Source organism: Panthera onca, chromosome A1 (genome assembly GCF_046562875.1).
Source record: "Panthera onca isolate mPanOnc1 chromosome A1, mPanOnc1 haplotype 2, whole genome shotgun sequence".
NCBI classification, from domain to species: Eukaryota; Metazoa; Chordata; class Mammalia; order Carnivora; family Felidae; genus Panthera; species Panthera onca.
This window is the reverse complement of record NC_138339.1, coordinates 13142490-13165000: the sequence shown is the minus strand read 5'-3', so window position 1 is coordinate 13165000 and position 22511 is coordinate 13142490. Positions and strand designations below refer to the sequence as shown.

General features: G+C 43.9%; 2 protein-coding genes across 2 annotated transcripts in view; one reads left to right on the top strand and one right to left on the bottom strand.

The window, feature by feature from the left end:
* Positions 1 to 18394, bottom strand: part of LOC144616992 (uncharacterized) — a 21053-nt gene extending 2659 nt beyond the window's left edge. The window contains exons 1-3 of the mRNA XM_078450538.1: positions 18353 to 18394; positions 17410 to 17916; positions 9524 to 9637 (exon numbers count right to left, since the gene is read on the bottom strand). Coding sequence (XP_078306664.1) covers positions 9524 to 9637; positions 17410 to 17916; positions 18353 to 18394 — 663 coding nt within the window. The remainder of the gene's footprint in view (positions 1 to 9523; positions 9638 to 17409; positions 17917 to 18352) is intronic.
* MARCHF11 (membrane associated ring-CH-type finger 11) overlaps positions 18168 to 22511 on the top strand; it is a 102616-nt gene continuing 98272 nt past the window's right edge. The window contains exons 1-2 of the mRNA XM_060633955.3: positions 18168 to 18932; positions 20171 to 20326. Coding sequence (XP_060489938.2) covers positions 18393 to 18932; positions 20171 to 20326 — 696 coding nt within the window. The 5' untranslated portion in view covers positions 18168 to 18392. The remainder of the gene's footprint in view (positions 18933 to 20170; positions 20327 to 22511) is intronic.

The following is a 22511-nucleotide window of genomic DNA, read 5'->3' as shown; positions in this document are numbered from 1 at the left end:
GGTTGCAAAGGAAATCTTACATGTTCCAAAGCAGAGAAATCATGCTGGCCCCATCTTCAGTCCACAATGATGTAAAAGCAAAAATAAGTGATAAAAAGCGTGCTCTTCTCTTAAATATATTGTCCTTGAAAGTTTTTTAAGTCATTAAAGAATACCATTTGAGAGAAAAAAAATTAAAATAGAAACGACATTCTATTTAGAATTGAATGAAAACGCTCAATGGGTTGCTGCCAAGACACTGCTTCCAACAATTGTTTCTAGTTTTTGAAATAGAGCAATGACAGCAAAAAGAAAGCACAATTAAATTAATTAAATCAAAACTTTAATTTTTGGAAAGTAGCAAATGAGATAGTACAAATAAAACATTAGGTCGGAGGACATAATTATAAACATTTTTTTAAATAAAATATGAAACTTCGAATCGTTGTCTTTGAAAGTCTACATGAAAAGGGTAATTTTCTTAAAATTTTTTTTTTTTAACATTTATTTATTTTTGAGACAGAGAGAGACAGAGCATGAACGGGGGAGGGGCAGAGAGAGAGGGAGACACAGAATTGGAAGCAGGCTCCAGGCTCTGAGCTCTCAGCCCAGAGCCCGACGCGGGGCTCGAACCCACGGACTGTGAGATCGTGACCTGAGCTGAAGTCAGACGCTCAACCGACTGAGCCACCCAGGCGCCCCGAAAAGGGTAATTTTCTAAGGAAATACAAGACGGAGGAAGAAACCTCAAATAAGAGGGGTTAACAATGTAAGGACAAAAACCTCACAAAGAGAGAGAGCAAAAAAGTATTTGCTATGCATGTAGCATTAGGGATTAATACCCAACCTATATAAAGTATTCTTATAAGACACTTAAAAGAAAACTCAAAATTAAAACACACACACACACACACACACACACACACACACACGCACGCACACACACACATTCAAGAGATGGGGTGGGGGACACCTCAGTCACTTAAGCATCTGACTTCAGCTGAGGCCACGATCTCTTGGTTCCTGAGTTCGAGCCGCCCCACATCCAGCTCTGTGCTGACAGCTCGGAGCTTGGAGCCTGTTGCAGACTTTGTGTCTCCCCCTCTTTCTGCCCCTCCCCTGCTCATGCTCTGCCTCTCTCTCACTCCCCAAAATAAATAAACATTTAAAAAACTTTTTTTAAAGTAAAAAAAAAAGATAGGGGCGCCCAGCTGGCTCAGTCGGTAGAGCATGTGATTTTTGATCTTGGGGTTATGAGGTTGAACCCCACATTAGGTGTAGAGATTACTAAAAAAATGAATAAAAACTAAAAAAAAAATCTTAAAAAATAAAAATAAATATAAATTTAAAAATATTCACAAGATATAAATATGTTATTCACAGAAAAGGGGATAATGAACAATAAACCGATAGAAAATAATGCAACCTCACTGGGCATCAGGAATATGCAAATTAAAACCAGAAGACTACTTATGTGCTCTTTCTCACCACATTATAATTTAAAATGTTCAAATGATGGCTCATATCCTGTTCTTTTGGAGGTGAAGGGAAACATATAGGTGGAAGATAAATTGATAAACCAGTTTGCAATGTATGTGGGCAGCATCTATCAAAATTCAAACTCCGCCATCTATCTTTTATTGTAGATTTCGACTTCTAGAGACTTCCTGTTTGGAAATATTCAAACAAAATATATTAGTAGAAACATCCTATAAGAAACAATGGACAACTTACGTTGTTACACAGAGTAAAGCACATTCAAAAATATGAACAGCCCTACAGCTTGAAAAAGAATGATATCCAAAGTATTATGGAAAGAGACATTTAACATCATTCTATTTATTTGTTTATTGTTTTATGAAAAAAAAAACATTTAATGCAATTTTAAATCTCTTTTTAAAGCTCCATTTGGCAATGGTATCAAAAGTCTCTAAAACTTTCATCTTCTTCCTGCTGTCATCTTGGATCTCCCAACGTGCCCTGTTAAGCCACAGACACCGTTCCTGCCACGCAGCCGCAGTTGCACGGTCCTAGGCTGGGACAGGGTCGGAACAGAACCTGATAGTTGTGAATCCATTTAGGAGCTGCAGGAACAGGATTCCACACAGGCAAGCCCCACTGGCAACAACGCCTGAAATAGATGGTCCAGTCAGTAAAAGCAAAGCAAAGGAAGTCTTGGGAGGCCATGTCCACACCAAGTCCTCAACAGGCTACAGAAGTTACTGGAGTAGCCTCCCAAATTCTTAGAATTCTTAGAATGTGCCCTTTGTCATCACAAGGCCACATGTCTATAAAAGCCCAGCCTCAGACACCTACATAATTTTAGGGGAAGAAGCCAAGGTCAAGGGTCTGTCTCAGCAAGCATAGCTAGCAGCTGCTGAGAAATTCAAAATTCAAGTGAGGCTGTTTAGAACCTTCCAGAAAAAGAGAGACTCCAAGTGCCTAAGAGGAGAGTGAATGGAAGGAAGTTAATGAAACAGATGTGAACATTCAGGCCCTGGAACTGATCGTGTCATAAGCAAATGTGTCGAGCGCAAAGGCAGTTGGCGCCCTGCAGAACAGCAGTAATGACACTGTGAGTGTTATTATGGAATTAACAATGAGGCCATCCAAATAGAAGGGCTCTTCCTTCTTTCGGTGTTTCAAAAGAGCGACTTAGCTTGGTTTTACATCTGTGCCGTTTCCACCATTGATACAAGCACAGTTTCTGTTCCAAACTGTTTGGCCTATTCCTTCTAATGCTGTGAATCTTCTTTAGGAAATGATCATAAAACACAAAGAAAAAAAATTCTATACTTATGCTTATACACATATTATTAAAATATAAAAAAAACCAAAACAAACAACCAAGCAAAAACAAACAGTGACAAACACAGAAAAAAAGAAAAGCGAGCAATACTGTAACTGTCCCAGGAGAAAATAAACAGGATCTCCATAGAATGCGGTGTGACCTCGATGTGAGGTCTTTGAGTGCAATGGTCAAGAAAGAATTCTTCAGATGGTTGACAGTGCAAAAAAGTGCTTTTGTTATAGCGTGGGGACAGGACCCCTGGGCAGAAATGGCTGCACTGGGGTTGTGGGGAGTGACTGCTCATATAGGGTTTTTTATCCTGTGGAGGAGAAAGTGATGTTAGGGCTCCAGGACATTGACTGTACAGGTTCCTGGAGGTCTGTTACTCAGATTGTGCTTTTCTTGTAAAGTGTTAAGACCATGACAAACTCTGATTGAGTTTCTGTCCTGCATGACCGCAAATCTTTATCAGTTGACCATTTGTTGCTCCCCTGCCTTTGTTCCTGGGCAGACCTGAGGGACGTCACAGGTAGCCCACCTTTGGTGTGTGTGTGGGGGGGTGGTATGTGGGTGTCAGTTTGCCTTTTGCCCTTTCTTCAATCTCACCATTAAAAAGTCTATTTTAGGAGCGCCTGGGTGGCTCAGTCGGTTGAGCATTCGACTTTGGCTCAGGTCATGATCTCACCGTTTGTGAGTTTGAGCCCCGTGTCGGGCTCTGTGCTGTCAACTCGGAGGCTGGAGCCTGCTTCAGATTCTGTGTCTCCTTCTGTCTCTACCTGTCCCCTGCTTGTGCTCTGTCTCTCTCTGTCTCTCAAAAATAAAATGTCAAAAAAAATTTTTTTAAGTCTATTTTAGAAGGATATGAGAAAATGATCAAAATATAGTGTCTGTAGAGTAGACTTCCATTAGCTGAGCCATATCTTTGGGAGGACTGCAGGGCTTAGTTAATTCACTAAATTAGGAAAACTTTCTGATAAGTCTGCATTCCTAAAGACTAGCCTGTGGAGATTTCTTACTACGTTAAGGGTGTTCTTATTATGATAAAGGTGTTCTTAGTCCTTGTGTCCCCTCCTCTAGGCTTCAGTTAATCTCTGGCTCACTCCCCAACTCTGTACTCTCACCTAAACCCCTCTTCTTTGTCTTTCTGAAGAGGATTGGGGGAAGGGCTCAGATGCTTCTGGCCCTTCAGGGAGAAGCATTTATGACAGAAAAAGAAAGCATTTATTTGTCTACCCTAACTTCTGGCTCAGTAGTAGAGACACCCCTTTGACTCCTTGTCTGTCACATTGTTATTCCAATGGAGACTGTGGCTCTTTTCCTGCTCTTTCCAAAGATCCCTCCTAGGAAGGCATTTCTGGAGTGGAGAGAAAAGCTCCTATCCTACGTACTTATGTTTGGGTAATAGAATCAGTAGTCACTGCTTTATTTTTTTCATTTGTTTTCTGTATTTTTCAACATTTCAACAGATAACATATGCAGGGAAGGAAAGGTAATTTTTTCCTCTATTCTTCTAGGTTCTTGGTGGAAAGGCCCCTGGATAGAAGATTAACAAGAGAAAAACAAACAGAAGTTTATTCTGGTATACATGGAGGGACCCAGGAAAACATCATCTTAAGGCTTAAGACAGAAGGATGCTGGGGGGAGGTGACCAGGAAAAGCTCAGGAAACAAGGTGAGGCTTGCTACATAGGTCTAAACTGAAGCCTTCCCCATTGCCAAGATTTTTAGGATTTAGAGTTGGCCTTGTGTTACCAGAGGGAAACATCCTTACACATGCAGATTTCCCTTGTAAATGTAAATGCCCCTTAAGAGAGGGTAGCCTCTTGGTTTTCAGAGCTTTTGCTGTGGCTGCAGTTTCTTCAAAAATAAAAGTTAAGGGGCACCTGGGTGAGCATCCTGGCTCAGGTCATGATCTCACAGCTCCTGAGTTCGAGCCCTGTGTTGGGCTCTGTGCTGACAACTCAGAGCCTGGAGCCTGCTTCGGATTCTGTGTCTCCCTCTCTCTCTGCCCCTAACCCACTCGCATTCTGTCTCTGTCTCTCTCAAAAATAAATAAACAAAAAAAAATTTTTTTTTGAATAAGAAAAGTTAAAAAATCAGTCCCAGATCATCTTTATGCCAAAGAGGCATATTTTGGGGTGGAATGTTTGGCTCCCCTTCTTATAAAAAAATCTGCAAAAAAAAAAATCAGTCATTACAATTTTTTCTTTTTGTCTTAAGAGTTACTAACATGATATTGGATGATAAAGGATTTCTTCTGAGTGTTTTATATTTATGTATTTATGTATTTATTTATTTATGTACTTATTTATTTATTTTTGAGACACCCCAACATATCTTTGTGATATCTCTCCTGATAGGATGAGGGCCCCCAAACGTGGGGTGACCCAACTGGGTGGAAGCTGGTGGGATGGGAGGTGAAAGGATTCACCCAGGGCAGAACAAAGGAAAGAGAAGTTTATTGAATGCACCACCACGGAGCTGCAGGCGAGACAGCAAAGCAGAGACTATCTGCCTCAAGGCAGTGAGTGAGGGTTGTATTTAAAGGGAGAAGGTGAGGCTGTATGGGGACTTATGGGATACTCCTTTTTTGGGTCTGTGCCTGATTGTAAGTAGCCCATTGGTTAATTAGGGCCTGTGGATATTTTGGGTGGGTCACCTGATGGGCCTGTCTGTATTCAGCTGGAGAGGGGCTGGTTACTGTGGGCCCTTTTGCCTTGATCGGGTTTCCATTGCTCAAGCCTCTTGCCGAAAAGTGGCTTCTACCATCTCCAGACATGGACAAGTAATCCTAGGGTTGGAAGATACAAGTGGGCAAAGTCGCTCCCTATTGAGAACCGCAGGATTAGGGCCAATTTTAGGTGTGTGTTGCCATTTTTCCATTATGATTTATAAAGGGATTACTCTCTGAAATATGAAAGTGAATACGCCTTTTACACCTGGATTTTTTTTTTAAGACTACACAGATAAGAGCATAGGAAGTACCATACTCACTCGACTCGATGACCCTTCATTTCTGTTATTTTCTTTCCGCTAGTGGCATCCAAACACGATTTTGAAAGAGTGTGGCCATAATACTTGAAGCTATCAATCTCAAAGGGTCAGGCACGTCTCAGCCCCACCTCCCCAGTGCCCCATCCTAACACTCCCTGCTACTCAGGAGCAGAAGTGAAAATGCAGATGAAAGTCACGTTTACCTCTATTGAAAACAAGACATCAGGCCCCAAGTGGAGTCTCTTATGCTAAACCTCACATTGCCAATCCAAAACTTAATTATGGTTCCTGTTTTCCCAGAAATGGAGTCTTAAGCCTGTCAGTTAGGAATCTCCTGGTCAGCACCAGACGGGCTAACCCTGCTAGCCCCTAACAGAAAGTGACTTTGCAATAACCAGCCCACTTTTTGTTGCCCCGTATAACTTTCTTGCTCCTTCTACCCCTTCTGCCTGTCAGTCTTTCATTCTGCATAGCTTCTCAGAGCTCCTTTCTATCTGCTGGATTGGGTGCTACCAGATTGATTTTTGCTCACACTCAATATTTTTTACACGCCTCTGTTTATTTCCCATGCTCACTGCATCATTATTAACAATAGCCAAGAAATATAAATGGACACAGAAAGTGTATTCTATATATGCAACAGAATATCATTTGGCCTTAAAAAAGAAAGAAATTCTACCATTTGCAATAACATGGATAGACCTTGAGGATATTATGCTAAGTGAAATAAGTTAGGGAAAGACAAACCCTGTATGATCTTACTTGTATATGGAATCCAAAAATGTCCAGCTCACTTGTATATGGAATCCAAAAACGTCCACTCATAGAAGAGTGGTTACAAACTGAAGACTTTTGTTTTTTAAGTGGTGAAGCTACACTGATGATCTTAGCTGTCTCAAGCCACACAGGTTTCTTTTTGGTCTGCTATGAGTTAGATGACACGGGAGGCGTGTAGCAGAGTGGGTAAGGGGATGGGCTTGGGCATCACATTTCCCGGGGTGAAGAAGGCAGCCTCTGCTGCTTACTAGCTGCCCGGATGGGCACAACTCCTTTTCTCCGGTCCTACTTTCCCATCAGTAGAATGAGCATAATTGCACCTGCTTCATGGCACTGTGGCAAAGATTAAATAAATTAACGCATGTTCAGCGCTTGGAATGGTGCCTGACCCAGGAAATGGTCAATCCATTTCAGGTATCATTGGTTAAGTGCAAGAGAATTGTTCATGTAGTTAAAGGTTCATTCATTTTTAACATAAATCTTCTTTCAAAGTGTTACAATCACGTCATTTCTCTGGTTCATGGGCTAAAACATTTTTGGCTCCCCATTACATACCAATGCATTTGTACTTAGCACTGGGAGCAAACCATAAATTTCGTATGTATATAAATGATCTGGCTTCAACCCCTTGTGATCTGCTGGCGGAGAAAGAAGCAGAGAGAGGAAGAGGAGGGAGCTTGTGTGATCCCCGCCCCACTTGGAGTTGGGGGAGGGGGAACTAAGGGGGCCTCCATGCCCAGCCTGGAGCCTGATACAAGTCTCTATCCTAGGACCCTGGGATCATGAGCTGAGCGGAAATCAAGAGTCTGTGCTCTCAACCAACTGAGCCACCCAGGCACTCCTCTGAGAAAAATTTTTTAATCTGGTTACATTAAGTGGTAAAAAGTTGTAATTTACCGTATTGGAAGGGAATCTTCTGAACATGTGCCTCATCAGTCTTTACAGGTTGCCCAGGCTGTTAACTTTTCTCAGGGACTCAAGCCCTTCATGGTGAATAACAGTGATTGCGCGAGACTACAAGACAAACATTCCCTCCCCCCCCTCCATGGCTTCATAAACTGTGTGCAAAGCTGTTTGCTCTTAAATGAACCCTTCCTGCTAAGATTTTTATTTTTATTTATTATTTTTTATATACTCTATTTTTTTAAGTCATTTATTTATTATTTTTAGTAATCTTTACATGCAACCTGGGGCTGGAACTCATGGCCCCGAAATTAAGTGTAGCATGCTCTTTTCGAATGAGCCAGCCAGGCGCCCTACCGCCAAGGTTTTTCAATTATTGGGTTATATTCCTAGATTGGTTATTTGTAATTTGCTGTGGATAGGGAGATCAAGCATAGTAATTAGGATTATATTTAAAATCAAATACAACATCTAGCGGCTTCACTTGATAATGTGACTCTGTGGGGCGGGCTGTGGTGCTTTTCTGGAGGCTGATTTATTTCCTGGTGCTCAGGTGGTTCTAGGTCACGTTTGATGCAAGAATGACTTCTTAGGAATTACATGGTCCAAACCCTTCTACAGTGATGTTTTTTCCAACAGAAGGAGTGCTCCTCTTCTAGCATTTCAGGAGCTAATAAGTTATCCTGCTTATCACTGTCTTCATTTTTTATGAACTTGAATCATTTCCTCAATCACCCTCCCTCGTCTCTCTGGTCTTCGTGCTTGAGTCTGATGCTAACAGCAGGTTCTGTGTCCTCTTGATTTTGTTAGTTGCTGAGATGGGCGTGTACCTGGCACACTCCTACCTAGCCTTCAAAGCCCAGTCCAAATGACCCACCCTGAGAAACTTTTTCTCAGGATAACCATCTTTCTCCCGCAGAACTGTTGCTATCTGTACCTCCTGCATGCTTTTAATCTCCCTACTATAACTCTTAATCTGTGTAACATGTTTATGTCTATGTGCCTATCTTTTTAGTTGGACTATGGCTGTTTTGTGGTTAGGTCCATCCATCTCTCAAAGTCCTTTACCCAAAAATTGTCCCTTGGCAATTGCTGATTTTACAAAAAGATGGCATTTTATGGTCTGTCCTCAATCTCTTTCTGACAATGCCCATGATTGTGGGAATCTCCCACCCACCCATCCACTTATCCCCCCCGTCCTGCCCCGCCCTGCCCAGTATATTGAGCTCATGCTTGTAGCATCAAAGATTGTTATTTATTTTTTTAACGTTTATTTTTCAGAGAGAGTGTAAGCTGGAGGAGGGGGAGAGGGGGATGGGGATCAGCGCCGATAACAGGAGACTGACATGGGCTCAACCTCACCAACTTTGAGATCATGACCTGTGCTGAAGTTGAAGTCTGATGTATAACCGACTGAGCCACCCAGGTGCCCCAAAATAACACTTTTTACCTGTATTAACTTATGCCCCGTTATTCAAATTTTCCTGCATTTAAGAAGCCTTGTGCGTAGCTGCGGTTTATAACTCTTGGTTTTGCATTTCAGTATCTTTCAGAGTACAATTTCATATTGTTGGCCTAGCTGGGAAGGGCTACGTTTGGGAGTTCCAATGGACAGGAGGAAGGGGCTGACAAGTACTGCAAATCTAATGGGCTAAAAGTCAAACTCTAAGATGCAGGGAGGGTTGTATCTGTTCATGTCTGTCAGTCATGTTCAGTCATTTCCCTGGAAACGACATTTCTCTTCCTTTGAGGAGTTGCTGTTGGACCGTCACAGCCGCGTCGTTGCGTTGAAGGTTAACTTCAGTGGTTGATCAGCAGCTCCTGGTGCAGACTGCGTCTATCATGGTCATTTCATGAAATTGTTAAAGTCTGGAGAAGGGGCGGGTTGGGGTAGAATTGGAAGTGGGATATGGAATTTGTGATCTGGTGTAAATATGGAACTGTCTCCACCTCTTGTCTGAACGGGGACCCTCTAAAGGGAATGGGAGCAGACTAGTACCCCTCATGGAGGCGGGGGCCCTGGAGAAGAAAGAGGGAGCCTAGGATTTTATGGGAAAGCAACCAGGGTTCAGGTCAGTACCTGGTTGAAGCCAAGCTCCAGCAGGACATCGTTGTAGGTTTCTGGCTTCATAGCTCCACTTTGCTCAAAACGGTGGGGCAACTGCCCAGCTGCCCAGGTGGTAAGAGAAATATCCTGAGGGGAGGTGGGCAGGGATAGGGAGAAGAAAAAAGAAACGTGGGTGTTTCACTGTACTTTAATTTTTAAGAAGATTTTATTTGTAAGTAATCTCTACACCCAGTGTGGGGCTTGAACGTACAACCTCGAGATAAAGAGTTGTATGCTCTACAGACAGAGCCAGCCAGCTGTCCTTCACTGTACTTATTAATCTTGGATTGTTCCTTAGGGACTCTAATAAAGGGACGTGTGAAGAGTTTGTCTGTCTAGCAAACTAATTTTCTGCTCTCCGTCCAAACATCATGGAAGCATGGCTATCTTTAAGTCATTTATGGAACTCTATCAAAAACTTTAAGTGTAAATAATAGTTCTTTTGAAATAAGATTTCAGTTAATATTTACTTATTTAATCCACATTTATTGAGTTCCATTAATGTCAGCCATCATAGTGCATGCTTCAGAGAAAAGGTCCATTTAAACAGATCCACTTGAATTCCAAGTAGCTTACAATGTAGCACAAGGGGGGGGGGGACACCCAGATAAATGCATACCTAACCACAATGCAAGACATAATGTGATAAAGGTCCTAAGAAAACCATCTAATTTAACGTGTGAGGTTATTATAAAAATAAATGATTTTCAGCTGAGGGAAATCAGTGCTGACTTTCTTCCAGGTCCTTCTAAAGCCTGGAGTCTCTATCAGGTCATGCTGATGTGATTGCATTCCGGATCTCAGTCAGGTTTAGGATATACAGTGTACACAATAAATCAACATATTTTTAAAATGTTTATTTATTTATTTTGAGAGAATGAGAGCACGAGTAGAGGAGGGGCAGAGAGAGAGAGAGAGGGAGAGAGAGAATCCCAAGCAGGCTCTGTGCTGTCAACACAGAGCCCAGCAGGGGGCTCAGTCCCATCAACTGTGAGATTATGACCTGAGCCAAGATCAAGTCGTGTGCTCAACTGACTGAGCCACCCAGGAGCCTCTAATTCAACATATTTCTATATCTTCAGCTTGTCTGCTAAAATACCTTCTGCATTTCCAAGTTTCAAGGAAGTGAGACCAAGAGAGAAAATAATGTGGTGCTGTTTTTTGTTTTTGTAATTTTTAAATTGAATATGATGTTTTACAATCAAACATGCCCTTAATATATTATTTTATTGTTTTGAAGGTCTCAGAGTATTGGTGGGGGCGGGGGGAGATATAGGAAGTGTTTTTGGTAGAAATTAGGAAGCTCATTATCTCATAACTTTGATGATTTTGCATGCAAAGTTTAGATATCCCTGAGTGTTCAGAGAAGAGAGCGGGTTCTGGGAGAGATCAAAGGAGCTTAGTGAGGATCAAGGCACCTAGGAAGGGTAGAGGGAGGACTGGCTGGTTGGCTTCGATTTAGAAGCCTTTAGGAGTGGAAATCCAGCAGGAACAGAGAACAATGGAAAGATGGAAGAGGCAAAGATAGACTTGAAGGAGAGTATGGTACTGAACTTATGGATAAGACTGATAAAGGCTAGAATGCAGTGTTGTGCAAAATCATACGGGGTGCACCATGAGTGATCAATCTGATTGGTCAGATACGGAGATCATCCATCCATATTCCTTCACTTTCCTTTAAAACCAAGTGCATGCATTTTCAAATTTCTGACATCTTCATTGAATGTGAAATCAAGGTATAGGGGAGACAGTATTTCGCCTTCCTCCCTTCTAGGTTCTTTTGGCTGCTCTACTAATTAAAGTAACATGAGACAGATGAATAGGAGAAAAACAAATCATGGCGGTATGGGAGCCCCATGAAATATGAGACCCAAAGGCAAGTGAGGCGGTTGTGGCTTACATGCCACCCTGAGCTTCGGAACGGGATAGAGACCTGGGGCTTGAAGAAGGGAAGAGGGCGATTCACAGGATAATGTGAAGAGCAGATTTCTGTAATTAGATGTTTGCTTTGCCATCTAACTTTTAGATAAAAGTTATCTCTGGTAATAGTTCTCTTTCTGGGCCATGCCCCCTATCTAATTCTTTATGTAGTTACAGGAGAGGTCAAAGTTTTTCTTGAATCTGCTGGGTCTTGAAAGCCTTCAATCTGAAATAAGGTACCTGCCAAAATGATATATTTGGGGGTCGTGTATTCTGCTGCTCGTCAAAGGTCAATCAAGACTTTGATATTACTTCTACATGGTAGCAAATGACTAGGCAGCAGCTACAAATTGGTAAGAGAATGATTTTAATTTGGTTAAGCAATGGAAAAAAAAAAACAACGTATTCGCATGACATGGAGTGTGCCAAAATGCTGTAACTACATCCTTCATTGTCCTACAGATTGCGGTCTCACTTGGGAAGTATGGTTTAACCAAATGTACAATGCTTTACAGACAGAGACTGATTGGTTATTACCTGCTTGACTGGACGGAGTTATTCATATACAGTAAAACCTTGGATTGCGAGTAACTTGTTCTGGGAGTGTTTTGCAAGACAAGCAAACATTTCTTATTTTTTCTTAATGTTTATTTATTTTTGACAGAGAGAGAGAGAGAGAGAGAGAGAGAGAGAGAGAGAGAGAGATCCTGAGCGGGGAGGGGCAGAGAGAGGTGTAGACACAGAATCTGAAGCAGGCTCCAGGCTCTGAGCTGTCAGCACAGAGTCCCATGCAGGGCTCAAACTCCCAAGCTGTGAGATCATGAATTGAGCCCAAGTCCAACACTTAACCAAATGAGCCAATAGTTCTTGAAATTCACTTTGATATATGAGTGCTTTGGATTACAAGCTTTGATATATGAGTGCTTTGGAATGAACTTTGCTCGCAAACCAAGGTTTTACAGTATTTGTTCGGTAAGTATTGGCTGAACACTACTCTGACCAGGCACAGTGGACAGAAGTCTCCAATGGAGCAAATGCTTCAATAGAAGATGTTGGATAAGAAGCAAACAGGGGTGCCTGGCTGGCTCGGTTGGCAGAGTGTGTGACTCTTGATCTTGGGGTTGTGTGTTTGAGCCCCACGCTGGGTACAGAGATTACTTAAAAATAGTATCTTAAAAAAAAAAAAGCCAACAGAATACACACAATATGTAAATGCAGGCATACCTCATAGATACGTGGCTTTGCTTCCAGATCACCATAATAAAGCAAATATCACAATACAGTGAGCCTACTGTGTTTTTGGTTTCCCAGTGCATATAATAGCTATGCCCACACTACACTGTGGTCTATTAAGCATACAATAGCATGATGTCTAAACAAAAAGTACATACCTTAATTAAAAAATTCTTTGCTGCTCAAAAATGGTAACCATCCTCCGAGCTTTCGGTGAATTGCAATCCCTGATCACCATAACAAATATAATGATTTAAAAAAATTCAAGGGGCGCCTGGGTGGCTCAGCCAGTTGAGAGTCCAACTTCAGCTCAGCTCACGATCTTGCGGTCTGTGAGTTTGATCGCCGCGTCGGGCTCTGTGCTGATGGCTCAGAGCCTGGAGCCTGCTTCGGATTCTGTGTGTGTGTGTGTGTGTGTCTCTCTGCCTCTCTTCCACTCACACACTCTCTCTCTCTCCTTCAAAAATAAATAAACACTAATTTTTTTTTTTTTAAATTTTTTTTTTTCAACGTTTTTTATTTATTTTTGGGACAGAGAGAGACAGAGCATGAACGGGGGAGGGGCAGAGAGAGAGGGAGACACAGAATCGGAAACAGGCTCCAGGCTCCGAGCCATCAGCCCAGAGCCTGACGCGGGGCTCGAACTCACGGACCGCGAGATCGTGACCTGGCTGAAGTCGGACGCTTAACCGACTGCGCCACCCAGGCGCCCCTAATTTTTTTTTTAATTCAAAATATTGTGAGGATTACCAAAACGTGACACAGAAATGCTAGTGCTGTTGGGCAAATGGGGCTGACGGACCTGCTCGAAGCAGAGCTACCACAACCCTTCTATTGGTAAAAAAACACAGTATCTGTGAAGCACAATGACGGGCGATGAAACGGTGTGCCTGCATGTAATACTGAGTAGTGACATGAGAAAGAATAAAACCGGGATAGGGTCAGAGTTAAAATAGGGCTGGAGGATTCTATTTCTGATAAGAAGGTTAAGGAAGGTTAAGGAAGGCACCTTTTGGATGAGGTGCCTCAGAGCAGAGATCTGAGTGAAGTGAGGGAAAGAGTCATAAGGAGCCCAAAGAAGGTTGAAGAGGGAGTGTACTTGGCAAGGTCAATGTGGTAGGAGCGAACAACAGGGAAGAGGAACGGGGGCGAGGAGGAAAGCTATGGTCATGTCTTCAGAGAGGGAGCCAGAATTTAGAAGGAAGACTTGAAGGGCATGCTCACATTTTTGATAGTGCACAACATATGACGGGAAGCCATTAGTGGGTACTGAGCAGGAGCACGCGTGATTAGACTCACATTTGAATTGGATCGTCCTGGCCGCTACTGGGGATGGACTCAAGAGTAAGAAGCAGGGTGACAAGAGGCTATTTTTTTTAAATAACATTTATTTATTTTTGAGAGAGAGAGTGCAGTGGGGTAGGAGCAGAGAGAGGGAGGGGGAGAGAGAGAGCCAGAGACAGAGACAGAGACAGAGATCCCAAGCAGGCTCCACGCTGTCAGTGCAGAGCCAGATGCGGGACTCAAACTCACTGACTGTGAGACCGTGACCTGAGCCAAAGTCAGACGCTTAACCAACTGAGCCGCTCAGGGGCCCCAACAAGAGGCTATATGATAGTCCTGGAGCACCGTGATGGTAGTTTGAATTGGGATGTCGGGGTGGTGAAAAGTAGTAGTAAATTTGGAGTATATTTTGAAAGTACACCTGAAAGAACTTTCCGATACCCTGAACGTATGATGTGAAAACTCAGTCAAGGATGCCTCCAAGGATTTTGGCTTCAGTAACGGGATGAATGAACAACTAGCTTACTGGCATAACGAAGGTTGGGAAGCGAGCAGGTTTGGGATGTTGTTTGCTTTTGGACTAGGTTGGTTTGAAATGGCCCTTCGGCATCTAAGTAGGGCAGTCAAGGAGACACGGTGACACGTGAGACTGAAGTTCAGTGGACAGGTGAGAGTAGGAGATATACATTGTGGACTGGGCTGCACATAGCACTGTTCTATGATGCTGACACCGTTTTAGTTCTGACGTACAACAAAGCTATGCTCTGCATTGAATATTTACAACACGCAGATTGCACTTCACTATCCTCTCTAAACACTCACACCCCCACCCATACAACATAACCTAATTGCTCTATAGCACAGAGTTCTTTTCTCTTAGATATTTGAAGGCAACTGAGGATTCTGTATATTGTCCTTAGCGACCACAGAGACAAATGAGTGCACCCCAGCCAAGTAAATGCTCTCCAAAATACTTTGCAAAAAGATGTAACCATTACCATGCGTCCCTGCTGGTTTATCCATCTTTTAATCACTAAATTATTCAATATGTATAATGAATATTTGCTATGAATTCATATTTACAAATATGGTATAGGATATAGCTTAAAGAACATTTTTCATCGGTTTGGGAAAGAGAAAAAGGTCCATTAAATAGTTTTGTGAAAATACAAGACTACCTTAAAACTAAATGTCTGGATTTGTGGTGTAAATAAGAAATACAGAAGGAATTTGAAGGAAAGAGAAGCTAAAACAGAAACAAAACAAATTAGTGCACTCCAAAGGTGCCAACTATACAATTTTGGAACATCTCTAAGAGTTTAACTCGAAAGAATCACAAAGCAATTCTGAAGAGCTCTCCAGGCTAATTTTCCTGTTGTTAACCCTCCTATTGAAGGGCATATCAAGGTCATCACACATAATCTAGCTTCAAGATCGTTTTGAAACCATTCTGACCTAGTGTAGCCTGGAATGTTTTCTATTTAAAAATCCCTAATGTGACCCCAGAGGATAGATTCAGGACAGGGCAACATGGGAAATTCAAGGAGGATTCCTAGAGATATCCACGAATATCACCAAGTAACTTTTTGGGACATACTTGCTTGGGCCCCTCCTAGCTCTCCTTCATTCTTGGATTCAGCTCAAGAAACTTCTGGTATCTAAAGGGCTTACAACTTCATAGTGAAAGGACTGTTTTGGTGAAGGGTACATTTCACTCAGCCTGTGCGTGAAGGGAGGTGGGTGGGTGGGGGTTAAGATATGACAAGGGAGACTTTTCTGGCATTTGTTATATTATTTGTATCTTTCTTCTCCTTTACATAGGTTGAAGCAGATTGGATGTGCCTTTCAGCATTTTGGTAGATGCATGTTGGCTATTGGATGCCTGTCAGTGGCCTGCTGGTGCCCTGATAGTCTTTATCAGATGTCTGTGTCTTAAATGAAGATCAGGAACACATGTCCCTTTTTCAGAGAAGGGTCAGCTTTGGAGGTCAGAGAAGCTGGGAAATAATGTTTTTATGTGGTTACTCACCGTATCGATGAAAGTTAATTTTCTCTTCCTAGCATCGTTTTTCAGAAACAATCAACTAAGAGGACACATCCAGCACTGTGGCTCTTTCCTCTTTTATCCATGATACTCTGCTGTCTGAATCATTCCGCATCTTTTATACAGAAACCACAGCTTGTATGCTGTCCTTCAAATATTAATGTACTTTGTCTTGCCTGGTAGAAATTTACTAGTTGTTAATTGAATTATTTAGGGGATTTTTAAGGACAATTTAGACAGCTTTTAACTCAATAACTGAGGATCAAGGCTTATGACTATCTTAAGCCTGTGGCGGTATACAAACGGTGTGCAATGTCATTTTGACAGGTGCAAACATATGAAAACAGATCTACAACCACATTTCTTCAGCGTGGTAAGTTCCGAGGGCATTCAGGGATTATTATTTTAAAAATATGCTTGCTGCCTGCCACTCTGCTACCAAAAATAAGCAAGTCTGAGGGGCGCTAAGTGTTAGAGGACATTCCCGGGAACTATTTCATTCAGGACCACGTGTGACAAAGCATTTCTGAACTTTTTTGTTCATGACCTTCTTTCCCCGCTTTGCAATCAAACCAATTTATGTCTAAAGACCTGGGACTTTTTTTTTTTTTAACCATGTATACTTTTTACTTCCAAAACTTATAAGACAAAAAATAATCTCAGCTGTTAGTTTATCTCAGTCCTTTCAGAGCATCTATTAGTGGGACGCGGTGCCACCAGACACACCATTTTAGGAGGCTTTATAAAGGTTTGGGGGGAAAAAAATCATTGGGTATTTGAGCTGGAAGATCTGGAGTCAGGGAACTCAAAAGTTTTGTCAGTAGTCCTATGACCTTGAAGAAGTTACTTAGCCTGTCTCATCCTGGGTCTTCGGCTATGAAATGCAGCCCAAAATGACTGCCCAGAGAGAGTCGACTGCGCCAAAGACGTTAAACTGTTAGAAGAGTGAACATCACCATTGACTCGGATAGGCACATCGCACTACGTAAATGCAATGCTTTATGAGTTTACACTGAACGGATTTGGAAACGACTGCATGTGCGGGCTTTTCCGTCCCGTTCCCTGCAGGTATGGTAGTTTATTTCCAGAAAAGAACTGAGGAGAAAGTTGCCCTGCCTATAGAAAAGTCCCAGAAAGGTTTCCCAGAGTGCAAGTGCAGAGAACTGGCCTTGGGCTGCTGGAAACCAAGACCCGAGGACACAGCCACTTCTCAGGGAGGAGAGGTATCATGTGAGTCCTTCATAAAAGGGCGAGGATGAAAGTGACCACCCGCCACACAACGTGGCACCGGAGTTCAGCTGGGAGGAGCCGGTCCAGGAAATGACCCAAGATAGTTACAATGTCACCAAGATATTTACAAATAAACCAGGATACTCACTGCAGGAGGGAGGGGGCGAGGAGGACGCAGGGAAGATTCTGGGGCGAGACGGACAGAGGGAGGATATAGGTTCCAGAGGCTTCGGTTTTTAGGGCTCTGGTGGATCCCTGAGAGTGCCCTTGAGGGAGAAGGCTCTGAGAGGGCCCGGAGCAATCCCCGTGCAGCAGCGGTTACCGTCCCCCGGGCTCGCGCGCCCCTTCCCGGGCCCCTGCTCCGCCGGCTTCCGCGAGCCAGGACACCAGCCTCGCGCACCTCAACTCCCACGCGGGTCTCGGGTTCGACCACCCCGGCCCCACCCAGCCCAGGGCTGCGGCAGCCCACTTGCCTTCCCAGTAACGGTTTCTGGACCCGTGGCCTCCGACCCCTCCCCCTCTCCCGGCTCCCGGAGCCGCAGTGCCGCGCCGTTAGGAGAGGGGTAATCCGCCCCGGAACCGACGTGAGCGGCCCCGGGGCGGGGTCGGTGGAGGCGGCTCGGGGATCTCCCCTCCCTGAATTCCAGCCCGAGGTCTCCGCACCCCACACGGGGCTCGCACCCGCCTCCTCAGGCCCCCCTCCTCCGGAGCGCCCCCTCCGCTCCTCCACGTCGGCCCCGCGCCGGCTCCCTCCACCTCCTTCCCCCGCCCACCCCCCCCCCCCCCGCGGGGCGGCTCCGATACCCCTCCCCCTCCCCGCCCCTCCTCCCCCCCCCCCCCCCCCCCCGCCCGGCGCGGCTCTCACGCGCAGCCGAATTCGGCGCCGCCTCCACCAGAGCCGAGCCGGCGGCTCCGCGGAGCAGCAGCCTGTGCCGCCGCCGCCGGGCCCTCCGCGTCCCCTCCCCGTCCCGCCCCCTAGCCCCTGGCGCCCGGGTCCCCCTCCCCACCCTCCTCCCTCCCTCCCTCCCTCCACTCCTCTCTCTCTCCTCCCACCCCCTCCGTTCTCCCCTCGGCTGCAGCCCGAGCCCGGCCCGCCAGCTGGGCTGGCAGGAGGGCGGCGGCGGCACCACCATGAGCTTTGAGGGTGGCCACAGCGGCAGTCGGCGCCGCGGGGCGGAAAGCGGGGACACCGAGCCGCCCCCGTCGCCTCCCCCGCCGCCGCCGCCGGGAGAGCCGGCCTCGGTCCCCGCGCCCCCACGCTACCTGCCACCTCCGCCCGCGCCGCCCGCGTCCCCCGAGCGCGCCGCGGGACCAGACGAGCCGCCGACGGAGGTGGTCCCTCGGCGCCGGGGCGCGGACGAGCTGCCGCCGCCTCCCGCGCCCCTGCCGCCCGCCGGCCAGGAGGTGTCGGCGGCTGGCGACTCCGGGGAAGGTCCGAGGCTCCTTCCCGAGGCGGCGGTTCCCGAGGCGGCGGCGGGGAAGGGCGTCCCCGGGGAGCCTGAGGCCGGCGCGGGCGGGGAGGGCGAGCGGCGGGGCGCCAGCGACCAGCCCGAGACGCGCTCGGTGTGTAGCAGCCGCAGCAGCAGCAGCGGCGGTGGCGACCAGCGCGCCGGGCACCAGCACCAGCACCACCAGCCCATCTGCAAGATCTGCTTCCAGGGCGCCGAGCAGGTAAGGAAGGCCCTGCGGGACCCCGGAGGTGCCGGCGGTGGGCTCCGGTCCGAGCTGGACCCGCGCCTGCCCAGGACGGTCGACCTTTCAGCACCATGGACAGCGCTCGCCTCCCGGCTCTTCTCCAGCCCGGCTGGTCCAGTCCAGCCAACTCAGCGGCAGCTACCTGGGTTCCCTTTTCCTTTTCTGTCAAGGCAAATGAGAATGTCCCGGTGGCGAATGCAGGGTTTAATTGGGTCTGCACTTAATTTTTCTTACCTGGTTTTACAGTTACACATTCCTCAGGTGCTTTAATGATAAAGTCATAAGTATCTCCTTTGTGAATTGCTACATGGATTTTGGTTTATAGATAGAAACAAATCCTTTTCCCACAAATGCCTACGGAGGCAGAGAGTCTTAGAATACAAACTGGGGGTGAGTCACGTCAAAACCAAAAAGGGCAGGGGCTTTACATATTGCAAATTATGTTGACTCACTGATGTGAAAAGCATGTCACAGTGTTTACAAGAGAAATAGGAATGTACTTTGACCTTGCGAAAGAAAGAGTATTTAGCTAATAACTTGTTTTTTATTTTGTTAGAAACATAATTCTAACATTATAAACTCCGTAGAGGTACATGCAAACTTCTGTGAGAGTGATCATGGAGGCAGCAGGATAATATACCTCTTACAAAATGTGTGGTCTGAGAAAACATTAGGTTTAGTATTTTTAAAAGTAAGGAAATTGCATAAGAATATGCAGGCTTTCAGGAATATAGTGCCCTAAGTCAATATTTATGATGCTACATTTAGAAAAAATAAAAGCATAACCCTACTGCAAGCTACTTTCAGGGATGCCATGCATTTCTTCTTTAGCAATGATTAAGAATAACTGCAGAGGAAATGCATCTGACCATCCACTTAAAAGTTATTAAAGAGGTTTAATAGTACAGCTTTCTCCCAAGGGTATTGGGAGCTATATCTTGCAGACATTTTGTGTGTTGGTAGAACATTTATGTCATAACATCAAGCAATATCTTTGAAATAGTTTTAAGATTGTAGTTTCATTCCCATCAGAAGTATAAAAATTTAATTTAATTTTCTCATGTAGATCGATGCTTGTATCCATCTGGGTAAATGGCTTTGAAAGAAAAGAAAGCAAGTGTTAGGTTTTTTTGTTTGTTTGTTTGTTTGTTTTGTTTTGTTTTTTTAAGTAGAGGCACAAGTACAGATATTCACCTGAGGTGTTATCTTTACAGGGGGAGTTGTTAAATCCCTGCCGATGTGACGGATCCGTTCGGTACACACATCAGCTGTGCCTGCTGAAATGGATCAGTGAGAGGGGTTCCTGGACCTGTGAGCTCTGCTGTTACAGATACCATGTCATAGCCATTAAAATGAAACAGCCTTGCCAGGTAAACATCGGTGACATTTCTTTTTCCTGAAATGATCTTGCTAAACAGGTGTGCACTTGAGTTTAGTTATTATGAAGGATGCCGACATAACGCTACTCAAAAACATTTTATGCAAATCCAAATAAAACCAAGATGAAGAATTTGTTGAGTTGTGCTTTGAAAAATCTGTGACACTTTTTAATCTGAGGAACTCAAGAGACATTTTATTCAAATGGTTTCCATTATTAATTTGTTACTCTTCGGTAAAATGATACCCATCTTTGCTTCTAAAAGGACAGGTTGGTAAACTGTGAAATACTTCAGTTAAATCGATTTTATTAATTGGACATGTTACACTATTTTTATAATATTTTGTTAATTGAAGCTTTGAAGCCATGAATGGGCTGCATTGATGGAAAACACATGCATGTAAAGTAAAACTTTACTAGTCTGGAAACTTTAGTTGAGTCTTTTAGTTTTAATCTGAAAACTAGGCTCTTCACTTAACTAGGCTCTTTTTCGTATGATGTTACATTTAGAAGCTTTGGCTACTTTGATTATTTGTTGTGTTCAAGTACATAGTGGATTCAGAGGTATTCCCAACTGTTACTCTCAATACCACTGAAATTGTGTATATTCTTAAACTTTTTGTGTATAATCACATAAAACACAATTGCCATAACCCTACAAATGCCCTTGGCAAAATAGGCTTTCATTTTTTTATGGTGGGGCTGATTCAGGTTCTTTGAATCGATCGGTGGGATGTAAAATTGAAAATATTAAAAATGATGTATTAAATTAATGCAGAATAGTGTGTGACTGATGAGATCTGGTAGTAACCTGGAGCTGAAGTTAGGCAGACATAAAAGTGGAGATTCAAAACAGGGACAAAGGAAGACAAATGGAAGGAAGAGGAAAAAGGAAAAGTTAGGAGGGGAAGAAAGGCATAAAATCTCTCTATTTCTGCTTACATCAACAAATGCAGCTTGCATTGAATAATATACAATAAGTGAGACTGTTAGTGATCGCAGGGGGACCTGGAAGCTGATACACTACTGCTTTCATAATTTAAATTTCATAGAGTTTAATTTGTGCATCCTTCATATGGTTTGCAATTAATTTGCATCTCTGATAGTCACCATTTGAAGCATGATTAGCAGGCACGAAATGAAAATATGAATTTTTTCAAGTTGACCTAAGGCTTATAAATAATTTGGAAAGAAGAATAACTAATGTGGAGGAGTGATGTTATCATGCTGAAGATAGGCACAAAGCTAACACATTTTCCCAGGACCTCTAATTGATTGAACTACTTGGGTATCAATTTATGGATATATCGTAGCTGTCTTGAAAAACACATGGAACCGTGTCCAGATACAAGGATAAGAGTCGTATAATTGGATCTACAATAATTCTATGACTAGAAACATGGGGGAGATGGGAAAGGGGCAGCTTTGGACCTCCAGTGGAAAAGTCCCATGAGAAGTACCATGACCAGATGTTCAAGAGTTCAAACAGAATGCTAAGTATTTAAAGAACTTATGGCTACTATATCTTAATTCACGTGGGATGATTAATTTTGAAGTAAATAGAAATAGGTCCTTGATGTAATTTTAAAATGCAGAAGAGACAAAGGGCTAGGACAAAAAAATACTGCTTACTAATTCTATAGCAAAATGAAGTGATTGCTACTGTGTTTTGTTTCATTCATAAAAGGAATCATTCAGTGTCATTTTAACAAAAGCAGTTCCTCAAAATGTGTATATGATATGAGATCAAAACAACAACAACAAAACCAACGAAAACCCCAAACCAAAATGAACCCAGTGTTACTAATACACTAGAACTAATTTTATTACGACACATGCGGATACTGCCCTGCTCTGCAACCTGACCTGTTTGGTAGAGTTAACGACCAAATAATATTTAGAAACAAAGCTGATATAAGTCCGATAATGATTGCACAGAACATGCCTGAGAAATAGCCCTCCAGGACTATGTCATATGCATATAAAGCTCAGTGCTCTTAATGAGTGGAAATCAGTTATAAAGTTCCTAAAGTGTGGATTCTTCTACCTAGGAGCAGGTTATTCTCAGATAAAGTTTTATTAATCGTCTGACATTTCTGTTACGGATGACCTACAAACTGAGCATTTACTCTGATTTTTGGGTTTTCTCCCTTGCTGGTGTGAGGCCGATCAGATTT